General features: G+C 35.8%; 1 protein-coding gene across 1 annotated transcript; it reads left to right on the top strand.

Annotated features, from left to right (window-relative positions):
• The first annotated feature begins 8,551 nt into the window (after nt 1-8,551).
• On the top strand, nt 8,552-12,474 carry LOC112088085. Its single transcript, XM_024158236.1, has 8 exons — nt 8,552-8,783; nt 8,894-9,072; nt 9,120-9,655; nt 9,717-10,032; nt 10,147-10,326; nt 10,552-10,620; nt 10,843-11,454; nt 11,572-12,474. The coding sequence occupies exons 1-8, from the start codon at nt 8,552-8,554 to the stop codon at nt 12,472-12,474; spliced, it is 3,027 nt and encodes a 1,008-aa protein (XP_024014004.1).
• The last annotated feature ends 5,995 nt before the right edge of the window (nt 12,475-18,469 follow it).

Below are 18,469 nucleotides of genomic sequence, written 5' to 3'. Positions count from 1 at the left end.
CAATAATATAATATAATAAACATCACTAAAAGAACATTAGTTTTTTCCCCTCATCTCGAAATCCATCTTCTTTGTTGATGACAAAGCTGCTTCGTCATCATCAGTTCCTAGATTAATAACCACTTTTGATTTTTCTTCTTTTTTCCAAAACCTGTAAACAAAAATAGCTTTTTTTAAATAATGACAAATATTAAATAATAATAAGTTTTTACATTACTATAATTACCTTCGAGCAAAAGTTATGGCTCGTGGGAATCTAGGATTTAGCTCGAACCTAGATACCCCTCCCTTAGACATTAGATAGATACGACCTACAAAATAAATTTAATCATGTATGATAAGAACTTATATAATTACGATTATTAATTACTCTTAAACATTATGTTAGAATAAAAGCAAACCTTTTTCATTTTTAACAGACCAGTCCGATAGAAAACATGTCAGTGGTAATTGTTCATCAGTCCAGAACTTGTCATTGAATTCGATAGCAATCTGTCCTATTGCGGTACAATCCAAGAACAAAACACTATGCAACAAAAACAAAGCATCGTTATTTTTGCATATTTCTACATTCAGATTATAAGATAAAAAAACGTACTTGTTATCTTTAATTGTAAAGGTGAGGCTTGCTGTTTTTTTTCCTGTCCGCTTGATATACTTGTTATCGTCTTTTACAGTTATCAGCTCGCCAATAGAAATGACAACTCCCAAAATGTCTATAATTTTTTTTTTAAAAAACAATGAATTAGTATAAAAAAGTTAAATATATAAGACATAAATAATAAAAACGTAATTAAAGATAAAATATACCAATGGGTTGATCAGGTTCCGTTTTCTGGCCAAGTATGTCAGCAAAAGTGTATGACCCTACGGAATCATCTTCTGAAATTGGATTTGTATCGACGATAACAGTGTTCATACATATCTTGATACTAATGCCAATTAGAGTGTTTGGTTCTTCGAGAGGATCATCGAATACGATAAATTCTGAGATACTTTTATGGTCTCCTTCTTCGATTGCCTTCTCATAATGTTTACATAGATCTTCATTATATACATAGGCTTGAATGCGTTCACCCTTTGTATAGAAAATGGTTAAAGCGGTAGAAAATATTATCTATAAAACTGAACTTAATGTAAAGTATGTTATAGTTTTAAAATATGAAATACCAACCTCTTCATCCATCAACATAAATTGCAAGGAATTTGCGACGATTTTTAATCGTCGTAAAAAATCGTTGCTAATCGTATACTTTCTTGTAGTGCAATTGGTTTTATCATCATGTAGATCAGAAATGAGATTGTACGAATCCATTACCTGTAATCAGACTATGAGAATTATATACTTCGAAGTAACTTATCTAAAAATCAAGATCAAGATATATAAATATACCAATGTTAGACGTTAAGACATAATACTAAATTCGCTCGATAGTCACTACGAAAACAACACCAACCTCAGAATCACGATTTAATGTTTTAAAATTCCCGTATATTTTATATCTTTACAATCGTGAGAACCGATTTCAGTATATACATTTGAATAACAAAAACAACAAAAAAAACTTAAAGTAGAGATATTCTGGATATCGTAATCGGGAGGAAATCCTAAAAATATCGTCATAATCATATAAAATCTAAATTAAAATAGAAATAAAAGGTAAATTTCTACAACAAAGGCAAACAAATCAACTATTTTACAATCCGAGGAGAAAAAATCGCATACCTTGAGCACAAGATGCCAGTAATTGCGAGATAGACAGATCTGTTTGTTGACTTTTTTTTCTTTTGTAAAATTGTCGTGTTTTTACAAACTTAGGAAATAACGAAAATAGCATAATAAACTAAGATATCGTAATAAATATGGAAATATTATAATCATAAAATTATATACATTGGCCCATAACTTTGGGCTTTAGCCATGTGCTAAAAGGTTTAGATTAAGTTGGCTTTGGTAAAAGAATAATCAATCGTTCAAGGTGTAGGTAAGACAGAAATAGAACACTATGATATCACGTCCATAAAACATCTTTAATTGATTCCATAGAATAGATAGTTGAACTAAAGGAAGCATTACAAATTAAGAAGAAAATTCTAGAAACATACATAACTAATAAAACCATAATGCCGAGATAAAAGTTTGATGAATGATTATCCTAAAAGATAACTAAAAAATAATTATCATTATAACATATAATAGATGCTCAATAGTTGGCATATGGAAAAATCAAGTGCTTGGTGCAGTTCCAAACATGCACAGGATTCACAAAGGCCTTTTCATCGAGAAGAAACCTATACAAATCACGCAAAACATAGGAAGAGGTCCACTCACCCGCTGCATGAAACTCATCAATATAATGGTCATCATCTTCGGAAAGAATTCCTATAGCATAGCAACCACCTTTAAATGTTGAATATCGAACATTGTTCACAGTCCTTAGATCCTCAAAACAACATGCTCCTCTCCTCACCTTCAACAAAAGACTTAAATAGTAAAGATCACCAGATGTTAAGGGACAACTCTCCAACAGAAACACTCGTGAAATTCGAGATAAATGCCGTCTCCAACATGTTCGCTCAATATCCCAAGCCCACTCTGAAGAAAATTGTGGATACGTCAACTCCCGTGCTTCAGGATGAAGACGATTACATTCCATCCAAGCTTCCAATTTGCTCTTTTTGTCAGAGCTATACGTTCCATCATCTTCCGATGACACACACGGCGGAGATGGAAGGTGAACAGGTAGGAATCCAACACCTATAGAGTTTAAGCATAAATATTTCAATATTTTGGATAATAATCAAAACATATAAACTTATGCTAAGTTATTGCTATGTGGTTTTGGTGTTATCAAACACATCATTATAATGAATAATAATCAAAACACATTACCTCTTAGAGACATATTCCAGTAAGTGTATATAACGTAACACCGAAAAAGGGAGTCCTGAAAATATTTTTAAAATATGTATGCAAACATTATGAGAAACAAAACTACATATATCTAATACTAAAATAGACAAAACTAAAGCATATAATACTAAATTACACAATACGAAAGCACTCTAAAAGAGACATCTTACAGTCAAAGAAATACGGATATAAAAAAATATTGAAACCCCGAAGCGTAAGAATTATGATACAAATTAAGATAATGACAAGATGATGATCTTCTTAACTTAACATGGATTTATTATAAACCAAACGATAGTAAATCAAATAGGGTTAATAAAAAACGTATAGAATGCGTTTAAAAACAATTACACGAAACCTAGAATCTGGATATAAGGAAGAATGCGTTTACAACTATAATATCCTCTTCAAAAGAACAGAGTCAAAAGACTACAATATAAAAACGCAACAACATAAAAACACACAAAAATAATAGATAATGAAAACGACGCAAAGAATGAAGGAATTGCATATTCGAAAGTTTAACCTAGTTTGTTTTTCCTCAAGCAATATAAAAGAACGAATATAGGGGACGCATTTATATAGTTTTTCAATAAAAGGGTTTCCACTGCTAGGGTTTCGGTTAGACTGAATAATTGTTTTCCTATTTTGGTGAAAGTTCCATTTTTTTATATACGTAAATTAAACATTTTTTAAAAATTATTTCCGGATTGATCTATTTAATTACCTTAAAACAATATGAACAGTCTATTAGCATTTCAAGGATCATCTAGAATATCAATTACTTTGTATTAAAAATATCAATTACTTTGTAAGCACACAAAGCATCTTTGCAGTTCTATTGCTATGTGAATGAGACAAGTCGTTTTTATCTTTCTAAAAAATAATTGTAAACAATACTTGTATGGATAATGGTGTGAATATGTAGACCAATTCATGAATATATAGAACGAATATGATGAGCACGGGATCCACATTACATTAAAAATATTCGATAATACACAAAAACACATATATAAAAAACTCAAAATATGATAATAATCTAATTCATATTATATAGCCAAAACCGAGAAGAACATTCACAAGAAAATAATAGCGAATATAAGGTCGTGACGAATAACATGAAAGGCAAATCAAAACATATAAAAAACTAACGAATCCATAACACCAAATAAAAGGTTCTGTTGAATATATTAAAAAGGTATCTAAAACATTATCAGAAACAGAACATATAATGGATATTCAAGAATCGGCAGAGGGAAAGATCAAGTGCTTGACGCAGTTCCAAACATGCACAGGATTCGCTAATGCCTTTGCCCTGAGAAGAATCCTAAACAACACACGCAAAGCATGCGAAGAGGACCATTTACTCGCTTCATAAAATCCAGCAATAAACTCATCATCGTCTTCGGATACCAATCCTATAGCGTAGCAAGCATCTTTGAATGTTGAATATTGAACACCGTTGACGGTCCTAAGATCAGAAAAACAAAACGCTCCTCTTCTCACCTTCAACAAAAGTCTTAAGTAATAAAGTTCACCAGATGACAATGGACAACACTGCAAGAGAAAGACTTGAGAAGTTTGAGATAAACGGCGCCTCCATTTTGATTGTTTACGATCCCAAACCCATTCCAAAGGGAATTGAGGATACGTCAATTCCCTTGCTTCAGGATGAAGACGATTACATTCCATCCAAGCTTCCAGTTTACTCTTCTTGCCCAAACCAGACGTTTCCTCATCATCTGAGAACGATTGCGACGGTGGAGGGAGGTGCACAGGTAGGAATGGAACCCCTAATCAATGTTAATAATATACATATCAAATATAAACGATTAAACGTTTTAACCAATAAAAATATGAAAGCTTAAGATAGGTGCTGATAAATAACAAATACCAGCCGAAGACATATTCCAAGAAAATTATATACGATGAAACACTGGCTAAGAGTATCCTGAAAAGCACAGAGTCAAGAGATCAGCAAGTACAATATGGCAAATTAAAAAAAAACATACAAAAATTTAAATATAAGAATCAACCAACAAAGAAATACAAGAAACACTATAAGAAGTACATATAAAGAAAAATACATTAAATTATAGCCTAAAAGATCATAATAGAAACGATTAAGTTAAGAGATAAGTAAGTATACCTATAGGAGTTCTGAACGTGTATAAGCAGGCCGTCCTAAAATAACAAAAAACAATAGTGATCGGACAAAAAGCAACATAGTGTTAGTTTTAAGCTAGAGACTGTAAACCAATAAGGGTTATACGAAACAACATAAAAAGATCGTATAAATACACTTACACGAAACCGATACGATGAATGAAAAGGATGAATGTGTGATTGGGTACACAAATTCAATATCCTCTCAAGCGGATGAACCTACAATATGAAACCCACAAAACCAAAAGAAAAAAGAAAAGCAAACATAAAAAAATTTGAAATCAAAAACCAAAACGAAATAATATAAAACATGCGGCTAACAGAACTTACACGAGATAATCGAAGAGGAAGAATTAAATAACACTTCAATATCGTTCTCAAAAGATCAGCGTGCGCTCTTAGATCCAATATCGTCCTCAAAAGATCTGCCTACAATAGAAAGCAATAACAACATCAAAATTATTCCAAAGAAAAAGCAAGCAATATATAAACGCAAATCAAATCAAGCAATATTTGACCTAGGGTTTATCTAAAACGTTTTGAAAGAATGAACGTATGAGACTTATTTATATAGGTGTTTAAGATTAGGGTTTAGGTCGGTAGATTTCGTTTAGATCACGTAAAATATGGGCCGTGAATATTTGTATGGGCTTACGATATTGATTTCCGCGAGTTTCTTTAAAAAAATTTGGTTAATATATTCAAAATTAATTATTCTCATTAAGGGGTAAGAGGTAATTAACCAGTTGAAACTCAATGAGAGGCCTCCGTTGCTTATTCTGAACCCGATTTTAATAGTATAGATATTCTTTAAAAAATCTTCTTTTTACACATACTCAATTTTTATTTTTATTCTACGTTAATACACAACTAAAAACTTGACTTATTGCTATTTTTTACGCTTTTTCATAATACTATATTATTTTATTAAAATAGATGTCAAAAACAAAAGAGACGACAGTTAATCGAGTTTTGAGTTATTTTATAGTACAAAAAAACTGGAATGAAACCTATTATACTATCTTTTCGGGGGTGTTATTGGAGAGTTGATTTATAAAGATTTTTAGAGTTTAAGATTCTATAGTTATTGGTTTGTGGATTTTTACATTCTTAATAGATTCCTCTGTTATTCATTTAGAGATTATAAAAATCAGTTGTTATTGATATGATGATTTTTATAATCTAATCAAAATCCATTGTTATTCAAAAAGTCTGCATTTTAATGATTCTATGATTCTGTTATAATCTAGTGTTATTGGCATAATGATTCTTTATAATTTAATTCATAAATCATGATTCTCAAAATACTACCTATATCCCTTGGATTCTCAAAATCTGTCATATTAAAAAATTTTTAATAGATTGTTTAAATCCATAGAACTCTCTCTAAATTTTATAAATCCAACAAAACTCTTAAAAATTTGACAAATCTCATGATTTTTAAAATCAACTAAAATCTTCATAAATCTAACTCTCAATAACCCCTCCTTCATGTAATTCATATTGAATAATATCAATGAAATATACTAAAAATAAAAGTAATTAAATTTTGTGAATTAAATCGGGTATGCTAACTTTGATTTATACATATATAAATTTATATTGAATAATCTTAATAGTTATTGAAATAAATAAAAATTTACATATTTATTCTTGTCTATTTCATGTGCTCTTTTTGTACTCTTCATGTTCCTATTCGTTCTTCTTTTTCTCATCCTGCACTCCACCATACACAACTTCAACATATGATCTAGAAAGTTCACATTTAATTGAGTAAAATCACAATTAATTCAGCAGTATTCACCACACACATGCTCTCGGTACAAAGTAATCTGGAAACAAAAATCTTAGCAACGTTGAAAAAGAAACTCTTTTCAAGGATCTTGTATATAGTAATGAAATAAATATATGGATTAAAAAAAAAAATTGTAATATCTAATCTAGTGATTTTAGAAAATTTTAATTCTGACAAGCACTTGACTATAATATAAGACAAAAAAGGAAGCTGACGTGGCAAGAGGGCGATTTGGCGATTAGAGAGGCGATCTAGGGTTTTTGTTTCTTCCCTTTCACGTTTTGACGCCGGCGGCTTCCGTCGGTGCCGATGTCGTCGGAGAAGGGCCAGGCGGAGGGATGATCATCTATGCAGGAAGGAAAGCAGCAGAGTCTCGAAGGAAAATTGACGTTGGGGGGTCTGGAGTCGGAGGGTTTGGTGATTGAAGGTGCTGTGGGTTTGGAGGTAGCTGATGGAGGAGCTTTGGATAAGGGGGCTGTGATCGGAGCATCGCAGTCTGTAGAGGTCATCGCTCAGGAGGATCGAGTGATCTCGCTCATCTCTTTAGGTGGCAAAAGTAGATCGGAGAAGGAAGATGAAGTGGCTAAGACAGTTGCGAAGCATGCCAAATCGTGGTCTGATGCTGTTCGCAAAACAGAGATTTTGCAGAGGTTTGAATTGGAGGAGGAGGAAATAGAGGGCGTTAAGGCTTTCCGAGTTCCGGAATCCCTACTGAATGAAGCTCCGTTGTGGTCTGATTGCATTGTGGGAAAGTTTCTCAAAACAGCACCACATGTGGGATCGATCCATATGATTGTGAACAAGATTTGGTCCTCGGGTGATAAGCAGAGCAAGATCGATGTTTTCGTCGTCAATGCTACTATTGTCAAATTCAGGATCAAAGATCGAAGCATGAGAGAAAGAGTACTTAGAAGGAAGATGTGGAACATAAAAGATACACCGATGATTGTCTCCCGATGGAGTCCAGTTGAGGAAGAGGCACAGCCGGTATTGCAATCAATAACGTTATGGGTTGTTTTGAAGGGAGTCCCACAAAAGATGTATCATTGGAAAGGTCTTAGTTTTCTGGCTAGTCCAGTAGGCACACCGAAACAGTTGCACCCGGATACTCTCTGGGTAAAACAGTTTGATGTTGCTCGAATTCTGGTGGAAGTGGATCTAATCAAGTCACTGCCGGGTTCTCACTGTTTTAATATGGAGGGTTCGCCGGTTGACATTGAGTATGAGTTCCCATGGTTGCCACCGTTTTGCTCTCTTTGCGGAGGATGGGGACATGTTGGTGAGGAGTGTTGAGCAAAACAGAGTCCCAAAAATTTTTTGAAGCGACCAGTAGATGTCGCCACAGGAGGTGGGGTTTGTCAAGCAGTGGAAGCTGGCCAGCAAAAGGCCGTACAAGATACGAATGCAGACTCTGTAAGGGTAGAGAAGGCGATGAGTACTCTCTTATCATCTATGTCCAAGAAGAAGAACAACAGCAACCGTAAGGACTCTGCTGTTATTTTGGAGGTGACGAGTAGCTTGCCCCAGATTGGTATGACTGAGGGTCTCGCTCTACGGAGACTGCAAAGGAAAACGAGTGGCAATCGCCACAAAAGACCTCTCGAAGTCCAAAATAAACGACTGCTGCAGTAGAGACTACCTCATCAGGCTCTCGATACTCGGCATTGTTGGAGATGGAGGAGGAGGAGGGTGAGATTCCTTCTGAGATTGAAGGGGAAACTGTAGTCGCGGCTGGTGATATTCTTAGGGTGTGTGACAACAAGGTTGCAGGGGAAATGCAAAGTAATGGGGCTGAAGCATTGAATGCAGAAGCTCCAGTAGAGAGTCATCGACCAACACTCACGCGAGCTGCCAAGTCTGCTCATAGATACCTTGCTACTCCAGCTGATCCAAGACTAAATCCAGGTCAGACATCAGTGGGGAAGAGAGGGAAGCGGAACTCCAAATAAACATCTCAATAATGAGTGGATTTTTTTGGAATATACGAGGTTTTAACAAATTTTCAAAACATACAGTTGTAAGAGATTGGGTTAAGGGAAATGGATTTGGATTTGGCTGCATTTTGGAGACTCGTGTGACAGAATGTAAGAGCCAAAAGATTGTTTCTTCTGTGTTCCCGGGCTGGTCGTTTGTCTCCAATTATGAATACAATCGGCTAGGCCGGATTTGGTTTGTGTGGAGTAAAGATGTGAAGGTGACTGTGATTCACAAGAAGCGCAAATGATTTCTGTTATGTTGAAGGTAGAGGAGCAGGATGAAGAAATTGTTTGTAGTGCTGTCTATGCGTTTAACCTGGAATCAGAGAGGGCGAGTTTGTGGAAAGAAATTCAGGGTCTGCACTCTGCAGTATGTAAGAATAAGAGGTGGGTGATTTGTGGGGATTTCAATGAGGTGTTAGCCAGTGAGGACCACTCCCTGGGCTGTGCGTCTGCTACAGATACGACGGGATCAAGAGATTTTCGTGAAACAATCAGGCAATGCAACTTGATAGACATGGGTTACCATGGTCCATGGTTCACATGGTGCAATAAGAGGCAAGAGGGACTGATACACAAAAAACTGGATCGAGTTTTAGTCAATGAAGTGTGGCTTCTCAACCACCCCTATTCATACTCCGTTTTCGAAGCAGGGGGTATCTCGGATCATCTTCGAGGGAGATTTTATTTGTCTTGCAAAGAACAGAGGATCAAGAGGCCTTTTAGATTTCTCAACGCTCTTACAAAGATGCCAGAATTCTTGCCAGCGATGGAGGAGTACTGGGGGAATTCGCAAGCCCTGTATCATTCGACTTCAGCTATGTTTAGGCTTACGAAGAAATTAAAAGGCCTTAAAGAATAGGTTTGGCGACTTATCTAAGCGAACAAAAGAAGCCTTTGACGATCTTTGCGTAAAACAAGAGGATAATGCAGTGAATCCCACTTCGGAGGGTTTAGCAGAGGAATCCGCTGCGTTGTCGAAATGGGAACACTTATATGAGTTGGAAGAAGCTTATCTCAAGCAAAAATCTAAACTGCACTGGATGAATGTTGGAGACAAGAGTAATAAGATCTTTTTTCGTGCAGTGTGCATTAGAGAATCCCAAAACCTGATTAAGGAGATCATTGATAAAGATGGAGCAAATTTAAAAGAACCAGCAGATATCAAAGCAGAGGCTGTACGCTACTTTCAAGACTTTCTCACTAATACTCCAGATGATTTTCGATGAGTGGAGGTGGAGGACCTGGAAAATCTCCTGGATGTTAGATGCAGTTTGTCTCAAAATGAGCAGTTAATAAGGGATGTTTCCGAAGCAGAGGTTAGGCAGGTGTTATTCAAAATGCCAAACAACAAGTCGCCGGGGCGAGATGGATTCACAACGGAGTTCTTCAAGAGTTCTTGGAGTATCGTGGGGAATGATGTAGTGATCGCGGTCAAATCCTTCTTTAGATTGGGGTTTTTGCCAAAGGGAGTAAACTCAACTATTTTGGCATTAATACCGAAAAAGAATGATGCTCAAACGATGAAAGATTACAGGCCCATCTCATGTTGCAATGTCTTATATAAGATTATCTCAAAAGTGCTTTCGAATCGATTAAAAGACATACTCCCAAGTATAATTGCTGCGAATCAGTATGCCTTTGTAAAAGACAGATAAATAGTTGAGAATGTTTTGCTTGCCTCGGAGATTGTGCAGGATTATCATAAAAGCACTGGTCCGCCTCGCTGCTCTATGATGATTGATATTGCTAAGGTGTTTGACTCGGTACAATGGAGCTTTTTACTTAATACTCTTCGAGCCATGGGAATCCCAGAAAAATTCATTCAATGGATCAGTCTGTGTATTTCGACGGCATCTTTCTCAGTGCAAGTTAATGGTGAGCTGGTGGGGTATTTTCAGAGCAACAGAGGGTTGAGGCAGGGTTGTGCTCTCTCTCCATACCTGTTTGTGATTTGAATGAATGTTTTGTCAAAAATGCTTGATTAGGCAGCTGCGGAAAATCGTTTTGGTTATCATACGAGATGCTCCACTCTGAAACTAACACATTTGTGCTTTGCAGGCGATATCATGGTTTTTTTGGATGGGAAGGAGAGATCAGTGGAAGGGATTGTTGATGTTTTTGAGCGGTTCGCAAGGTTTTCGGGATTGCGCATAAGTCTGGAGAAGTCTACAATTTTCATGTCTGGTGTACCTGAAACCACCTGTGCCTCTATTATCAATCATTTCCAATTTGGTTTGGGAGAGCTGCCAGTTCGATATCTTGGGTTACCTTTGATGACGAAAAAGATGACTCGAGCTGATTACGCACCGTTGGTTGAGAGGATTAGACGTTGTTTTGGTTCTTGGACGGTGCGGCATATATCATTTGCGGGAAGATTACAGTTGCTCGTCTCTGTTATATCGGGTTTAACGAACTTCTGGATGAGTGCTTTTTACCTTCCGCGGAGCTGCATCAAGGAGGTGGAATCGCTATGCAGTGCATTCCTTTGGTCGGGTCCTACGCTCAGTCATCGGAAAGCAAAGGTCTGTTGGGTTGATGTGTGCAAACCGAAAATTGAAGGGGGACTGGGTCTTAGATCTTTGTGTGAGGTTAATACAGTAAGCTGTCTCAAACTCATTTGGCGGCTACTGTCTACCACCTATCTTTGGACGATGTGGATAAAAACAGAGCTGCTTAAGGGTAAATCTTTCTAGTCTCTGCAATCTTCGGCTCAGGCCTCATGGATTTGGAAGCGAATGCTTAAAATGAGGGATTTGGCTAAAGATTTTCACGCTATAGAGGTTAACAACGGTGAGACAACGGCGTTTTGGCACGATAACTGGTGCTCCATGGGTCGACTAACCGATGCTGTAGGGATGCAGGGCTGCCTTCGTTTTGGTGTTCCATCGCAGTCAACTTTGGCTGATGTTTGGAGGATACATCGATGGAAACGTCACCGTACCATCATTTTGAACCAGATAGAAGATGAGGTTGCAGAGTCTAAGGCTAAAAGGAAACTGCGAGAGGATCAAGCTCTCTGGCGTGGAAGAAAGGATGCCTACTCTTCTCGGTTTATCTCCAAACATACCTGGAATAACATCAGAGTAGAGGGAACTAGGAAGGCTTGGAGCTATCTCGTATGGTTCCAAAATGCCACACCGAAATTCGCATTCATCACCTGGTTAGCAATGCGAAATCGACTATCTACTGGGGAGTGTAAGGTACAGTGGGGTCAAGGAATATCATCTGCTTGTATCTTTTGTGGGGATCCGATGGAAACCATACCACACCTTTTTTTCGATTGCGATTACTCGAAGCTGATCTGGAGCAAGCTGGTGCAGGGATTACTTCACAGGAACTATACATATGTCTGGACAGATTTAGTGAATTTGCTTGTTTTGAGGAATCTCAGTCGTACAGAGCTGTTTCTTGCGAGATATACATTCCAAGCACCGCTGACCTTCATATGGCGAGAGAGGAATGCACGACGCCATGGAGGAATTCCGACTCCTGCTGCAGTTTTAATCTCCAAGCTAGATAGAGTAATCAGAAATCGCCTGAGCTCCCTGCATATGGAAGGCGACTACAGATATAGAGATGGTCTCGAGCTCTGGTTTGGATCGAGACTACCGCCATAAGCACAGTGAACTTTCCTCTGGTTTTAAAAACAAAAGAGCTTTGCTCTGTTTCCTAACACCTTGTCGTTATAGCTTGTAGATTTATTTCTTTACATCCCTTTCCCTTTGGACTGATCTTGTAAAGAAAACAGCATTTTTTTGAAATAAATTTAACATTTTTTCAAAAAAGAAAAAAAAGAAAATTTTAATTCTGAGTAACTCATTCATAAATCTGGAAAACATAGCATTTATATAATATATATAGATATTATTGTTTATTATTAGCTAAATTATGTAGGGAAGATTGAGGAAATATTACAAATTGGCAGAAATAGTAGCATTTACTATAATTTATATAGTTACTATTGTTTATTAGCTAAATTATATTGGGAAGATTGAGAAAATATATGTACCACGTTCGATCAAAACACGTCACAAGTGGACAACTAGGAGAGGTATGATAAGATCATAGCCAATTAGAAGAACATTTGCCATAACTAACGGGCAATTGACAAAGAACACTTGACAAACATCAAACAATTCAATACTTTTGAGAAAACTACAAACAACATGCAATTCTCGACAAATAAAAGAAGCATTCACATAACTATCGTTACAGTACATCCCTGGTCGTTGAGCAAAACCTTGTTTCTTAAGGAGCTTTTTTGCCTTCAATATAATTCTTTGTATGTAATTGTACCCTTTGTCTCCCCAAGTATGATCTGTACAGCATTGTTGAATGCTCCATAAACCATTTCAGGTTTACCCGGAGGACTCACATCTGCAGAAGTTTGATCAGTTTGGCAACCACTTATCAAGATACTGTTATCCACAAGAGGACCATTGCTTGCACCTACATATATAGACCTCTTGCTTGTTCCACACATGCGTCTGCATTGCAAGTTTCACATACTCTTCATCATCGTTCAGCTTTTGCTCAAGAAAAAGCTCAAGCTAAATACACAATGGATAATCCAATAATTTGCACATTATAACTCTCTCAAACGGAACATGTTTTATGTATTAAACATGAAATAAACAGAGAGATCGAGTTATAGGACTCCAAGTCTGATTTATCAAGTCGAAACAAACAGAACCCGATCGACCTATCTGTGTAACAAAGAGACCAAAGATAAAGATGGAGAAGAATTCCAAGAACAAAAATTTCCAATAATATCCAAAACATGCAGTGATTAATTAAACTTAACTTACAGTTCATCAACATTTGGTGATAAATCCAACATATAGAGATTTATATAATAAGCATCCAGAAGGAAGGTCAACATTTATACTACACCTCCTTAAAGCAGACCTATCAAAAACACATAAAAACAACAAATAAGAATAACAAAGATACATAGTCAAAAATTTCCAAGATACGAACAAATCTCTGAAATCATCACTAATTAAAAAAAAAACTATCATCATTCATAAGCAGAATAATAATCAGTTAAAAGGCATAAAAACCAATGTTTGATTAAGAGGAAGATTTAACGGAAAGATATTCAAAATCAATTAGATCACCTAATGACCATGGCTCATGGTATCTTGGTCCCTGAGAAGCTTTTAAGTAAAAGACATAATACATACAAATGAAAACATTATGTGAGAAATCAAAATAATAGTGGTAGTGAATCCTCACTTTTGATGTTTAATGGCCGATCAATGTCGGAAATCGTACTCGCGTCTAAAATATGCATGCTTATAGTTGTTCCCTGTTAATTGGAAATCGTACTCGCATACAAAACTTAATTACACCATGGGAGTGTGCATGTTTCTAAAATATGGAAATCCAGTTAGGTAGATAAGCATTCAATAAGCAGAAAAGATTTAGAAAAATACGGCCACAATAATCATAACACTCTCTTGAAGATTAAGGGAGTTTTTGTGACCTCATTATTATCCTATACTACCTCTAGACTTGATTACACCTTTGTTATAGAAATGTTTAGGCTAACGTTCCTTATTTTCTTTTATTTAAAATGGCTCCAACATATTGGTACATAGCTTTTAAAAGTTGATATATTAAGATAAAATCCCAATGGTACAAACCATATAGTGTTCTTGTGTTTTCCAACAAAAATTTTCTATTGTTATGCAACTTTAGACTTTCACGATGCCAAAAATTACCACATCTTTAATCTCGAACACTGGTCTATCAAGTTTTGTGAGTCCAAGTAACTATAAACACATTTAAAAAAAATATCATCATGCAAATTAAAATACTTTTTGTAGAAACTTATACAATACATTGATATCATGTAATAGATTAGCCAAAGAAGGAAGGACATATTTTTAATCGTTCATACATTGTAATAGTATCCGCTGCAAAAATCTCTAGCAACCACGAAGGAACGTGAAAGTTTTGGCTATTCTCATTTGCCTTGGGAACTAAGTCTCCTTGGTATGATACACTGATTAGCAATTACAGAATTGATTTTTCACTTGAACGATAAATTTTGAACAGTTATGAAAAACTTTACTATGTTAATATTTCTTCTGCATTAAACTGTAGTTTTTTTCTGCAATAGCATGTTTAATCTCTTAAACAACTGCTTCAAGAAGACTCTCTTTGAAAAGAAAAAAAAAATTCAAACTTGGGTTCACTCTTCATCAAGTTTTCTGTTAAGCTAAGGAGCAAAAGTATCAACTGAACAGAGATTCGAAAGATAACTTCACTAGAGAAAACAAATACTTTACTTTCCCTGCCTGAAAAGTTATATTTTCCTCTTTAAACACCAAAACAACACATATATGTATACAAACACACAAAAACTTTACTCTTTACCATTTATCCATTTTGACATCCCTTTCCCATATCATCATGCCTCTTTTCCGTTTTAACATTCCTTTCTTCTCCTACGGCTCCCCTTCTCGTCTCTCTTGAGGGACTTCTTCGCGATCACCACCACTTACTTCTCCTTCACGCCCTCCTTTTCGTCCTGCAGCCATCCATGTCATCAGAAACCAAGCCTAAAAGAAATGTTGCAGCCATTACAGCTTCTTTGTCTGCGTCTCAGTTTCCTTCACGAAGTGCTGTCACGCCAGATCGGCTGGCGAAACAAAGTAATCAATCTAGTTCTCCTCTAAAGATACCTGAGTCTCTGAGGGCAGAGGAGCAAAAGGTGGGGATGAAAAATAAAATATCAATAGGAATTGAAAAAGAAGCTGGCGAGAATATCAATCCGGTAATAGAAAAACCTATGGTTGCTCGTTCCGAACGAAAAGAAGCAGTAGAAGCTCAGACACAAAGGAAAAATACTGAGGTAGATAAAGTTGCGGTGATAGAAAGGAATTCAAAAAAAGCTCAGGAACAGCAGAAGAGAAAAGAAATCGAGAAACTTGCAGTAGGAAAAGAAAAAAGTCCTTAGGACATGAAAGAAAATTCAACAGCAGCTCAGGAACAACATATAAAAGAGAAAAATTATCGAGAAACTTGTGGTGGAAGAAAAGAAGAAAGTTCTTCGCAAGGACACATAAGAGAATTCAAAAACAATTCAGCAACAACATAAGAGAAAAGAAATTGAGTAATTTGCGATGGAAGAAAAGAAGAAAGTTATTAGCAAGTGCACGGAAGAGAACTCAAAAATAGCTCAAGGAACAACATAAGATAAAAGAAACCAAGAAACTTGCGGTGGAAGATAGAAATAGAGCTCTTCAGACAGTGGGTCAAGAAGATGCAACACGAAGCAAAAACCACACGACATATTACCGCAGCACCAGGATCCCCGAGAGTGCCAAAAGATCTGTCAGGGAAAAAGATGCAAAACAGAACAGAGTGTCACAAACAGTGATGACAAAAGGGAAAGATGATAAACAATGCCACATGATCCAAAAATAATAAGAACGATACAAACACAAATGTCTTGATTTGAGTTATATATTGCTGCAGTAAAAACAAAATACTAAAACTTATAAAAGAGAGGCAATGACATATAACCCTGATAATAGCTAAACAACCAATATTAGGGCAACAAACGAACAAAATCAGTGTAACAAAAAAATATAACCATGAAAATCTCTACCTCTTGCCACTATTTAAGAACACTAAAGCAACCCTCTCCGAAACAGGACACGAACACCTAAAACCTGCAAAAAATCAAGATAAGAAAGATGAGAATTAAATGAAAAACCATCAAAAAGTCACCAAAGAGACAACCAAACGGAATCAAAACAGACAAAAGCACAAACCTGTTTCAAACGAAGCACATACCTTGTCAGAAGTGAATAGGCGTTTAAATCTGTCAAAAAACAGAGAAATAATCATATAAGATCATAACCATGAATAAACCTTCCATCAATCACTAAGTGAACATAAAAACTAAAAATAAATCACGAAGAGAAAGGTGCAAAACTACTCAATTAGCAATGAACTATAACGGAAAAGTACACAAATTCAATATCCTTTTCAGCAGATCAACCTACAATAGAAAAAACACAACATCAAACCAAAAACGATAAGCAAAAATAGAAAAAGTAAGACGTCAAAGCGGCGTAAACTACGAAGAAAACAAAAAAAAATATTGCACATGTCCGATTTCAAAATAAGTTTAGGTTAAATCAAGACCTTTGAAATCAAAAGGTCATACGAACTAACCTAAAAAGTGCGGCTAACGACACTTCCACGAAACCGATAAGCGGAATGAAAAGAAGAATGCGTTCACAACTTCAGTATCTTTTTCAGAAGAACAGCCTACAATAGAAAAGCAACAACAACATCAAAAAAAAAAATGCAAGCATAGTAATAGCATGAATCAAAACGGCGTAGACCACAAAGAAAACAAAGAAAATATTGCATATGAGAAAGTTACACGAGACCAATAAGCTGAATGAAGAGGAAGAATAAGATTGCACTTAAATATCCTTCTCGAAAGATCAGCCTGCATTCACAACTTCAATATCCTTCTCGAAAGATCAGCCTACAATAGAGAAGCAACAACAACATCAAAATAAAAGAAAAGAAAAAAAGCAAGCAAACTAAAAGCAGGAATCAAAATTGCATATGAGTAAGTTTAATCTAGGGTTTTTCTAAAACGATATGGAAGAATGAACATAGGAGACGTATTTATATAGGTGTTCAAACTTAGGGTTTATATTGCTAGGGTTTTGTTTAGGTTACGAAAAATAGTTAATATGGGCCGACGACATTCAGGTCCACGCGTTTAGGGCTGACGATATTGATATCCTTGAGTTTAATTAAAAAAATTTGGTTAATATTTTCGAAATTGATTTTTCTCATTAAGGGGTAAGAGGTAATTAACCAGCTGAAACTCAATGAGAGGCCTCCATTGCTTATTTTGAACTCGCTTTTAATATATATGATCTATTAGAATATGAGTAATCATTATTAGAAATATATGGAAAAAATGTTTAGGAAATGTACTTTGATTTTTTGGTTTTTTTTTTGTCATATTGTATAACATATCTTCAGTAAGATATTCCCATCTTGAGTTCCAAAGATCTTGAGGTGCAGTGACAGAATTAGAAACCAGAATAATAACAAATAATCGGCGCAAGAACTTTCCAAATGCCCACAAACTTGCTTCCTTAATAGCCTCAATGTACTCTTTATCATCATCAAGCAATCCTAAAACATAACATGCATCTTTAAATTTAGGATAAATAACTTCATTCACTGTACGTAGATCCTCAAAGCTTTTCGGACACTTGAAAATATTAAGCAACACTCTTAGATGGTATGCCTCTATATAAGAAGGTGGCACATACATAATTCTCCCAATAGCAAAACCTGTTTGCGTAATTTCCAGGATTTGGTTTTTGTTACACAAACAAACATAATTGGAAATTCAGCGTATGCCAAGTTGGCAGCTTCCTCAAATTGATTATTTGCCTCAAACCAAGCTAGAAACTTTGACCGTGCAACTGCTGGACGATTAAGTACTTCTTCAACGGGATCGTCTTCATTATAAACAACCCACTGTTGATTAGGTAAATGAAAAGACAACTTGACAACTGCTGTGGTACGAAAATGGGTAGGAAAGCTAAAATCCTCCAA

This window comes from Eutrema salsugineum, unplaced genomic scaffold (assembly GCF_000478725.1).
Source record: "Eutrema salsugineum unplaced genomic scaffold, Eutsalg1_0 scaffold_15, whole genome shotgun sequence".
In the NCBI taxonomy this organism is placed as follows: Eukaryota; Viridiplantae; Streptophyta; class Magnoliopsida; order Brassicales; family Brassicaceae; genus Eutrema; species Eutrema salsugineum.
This window is presented reverse-complemented; position numbering and strand designations above follow the sequence as displayed.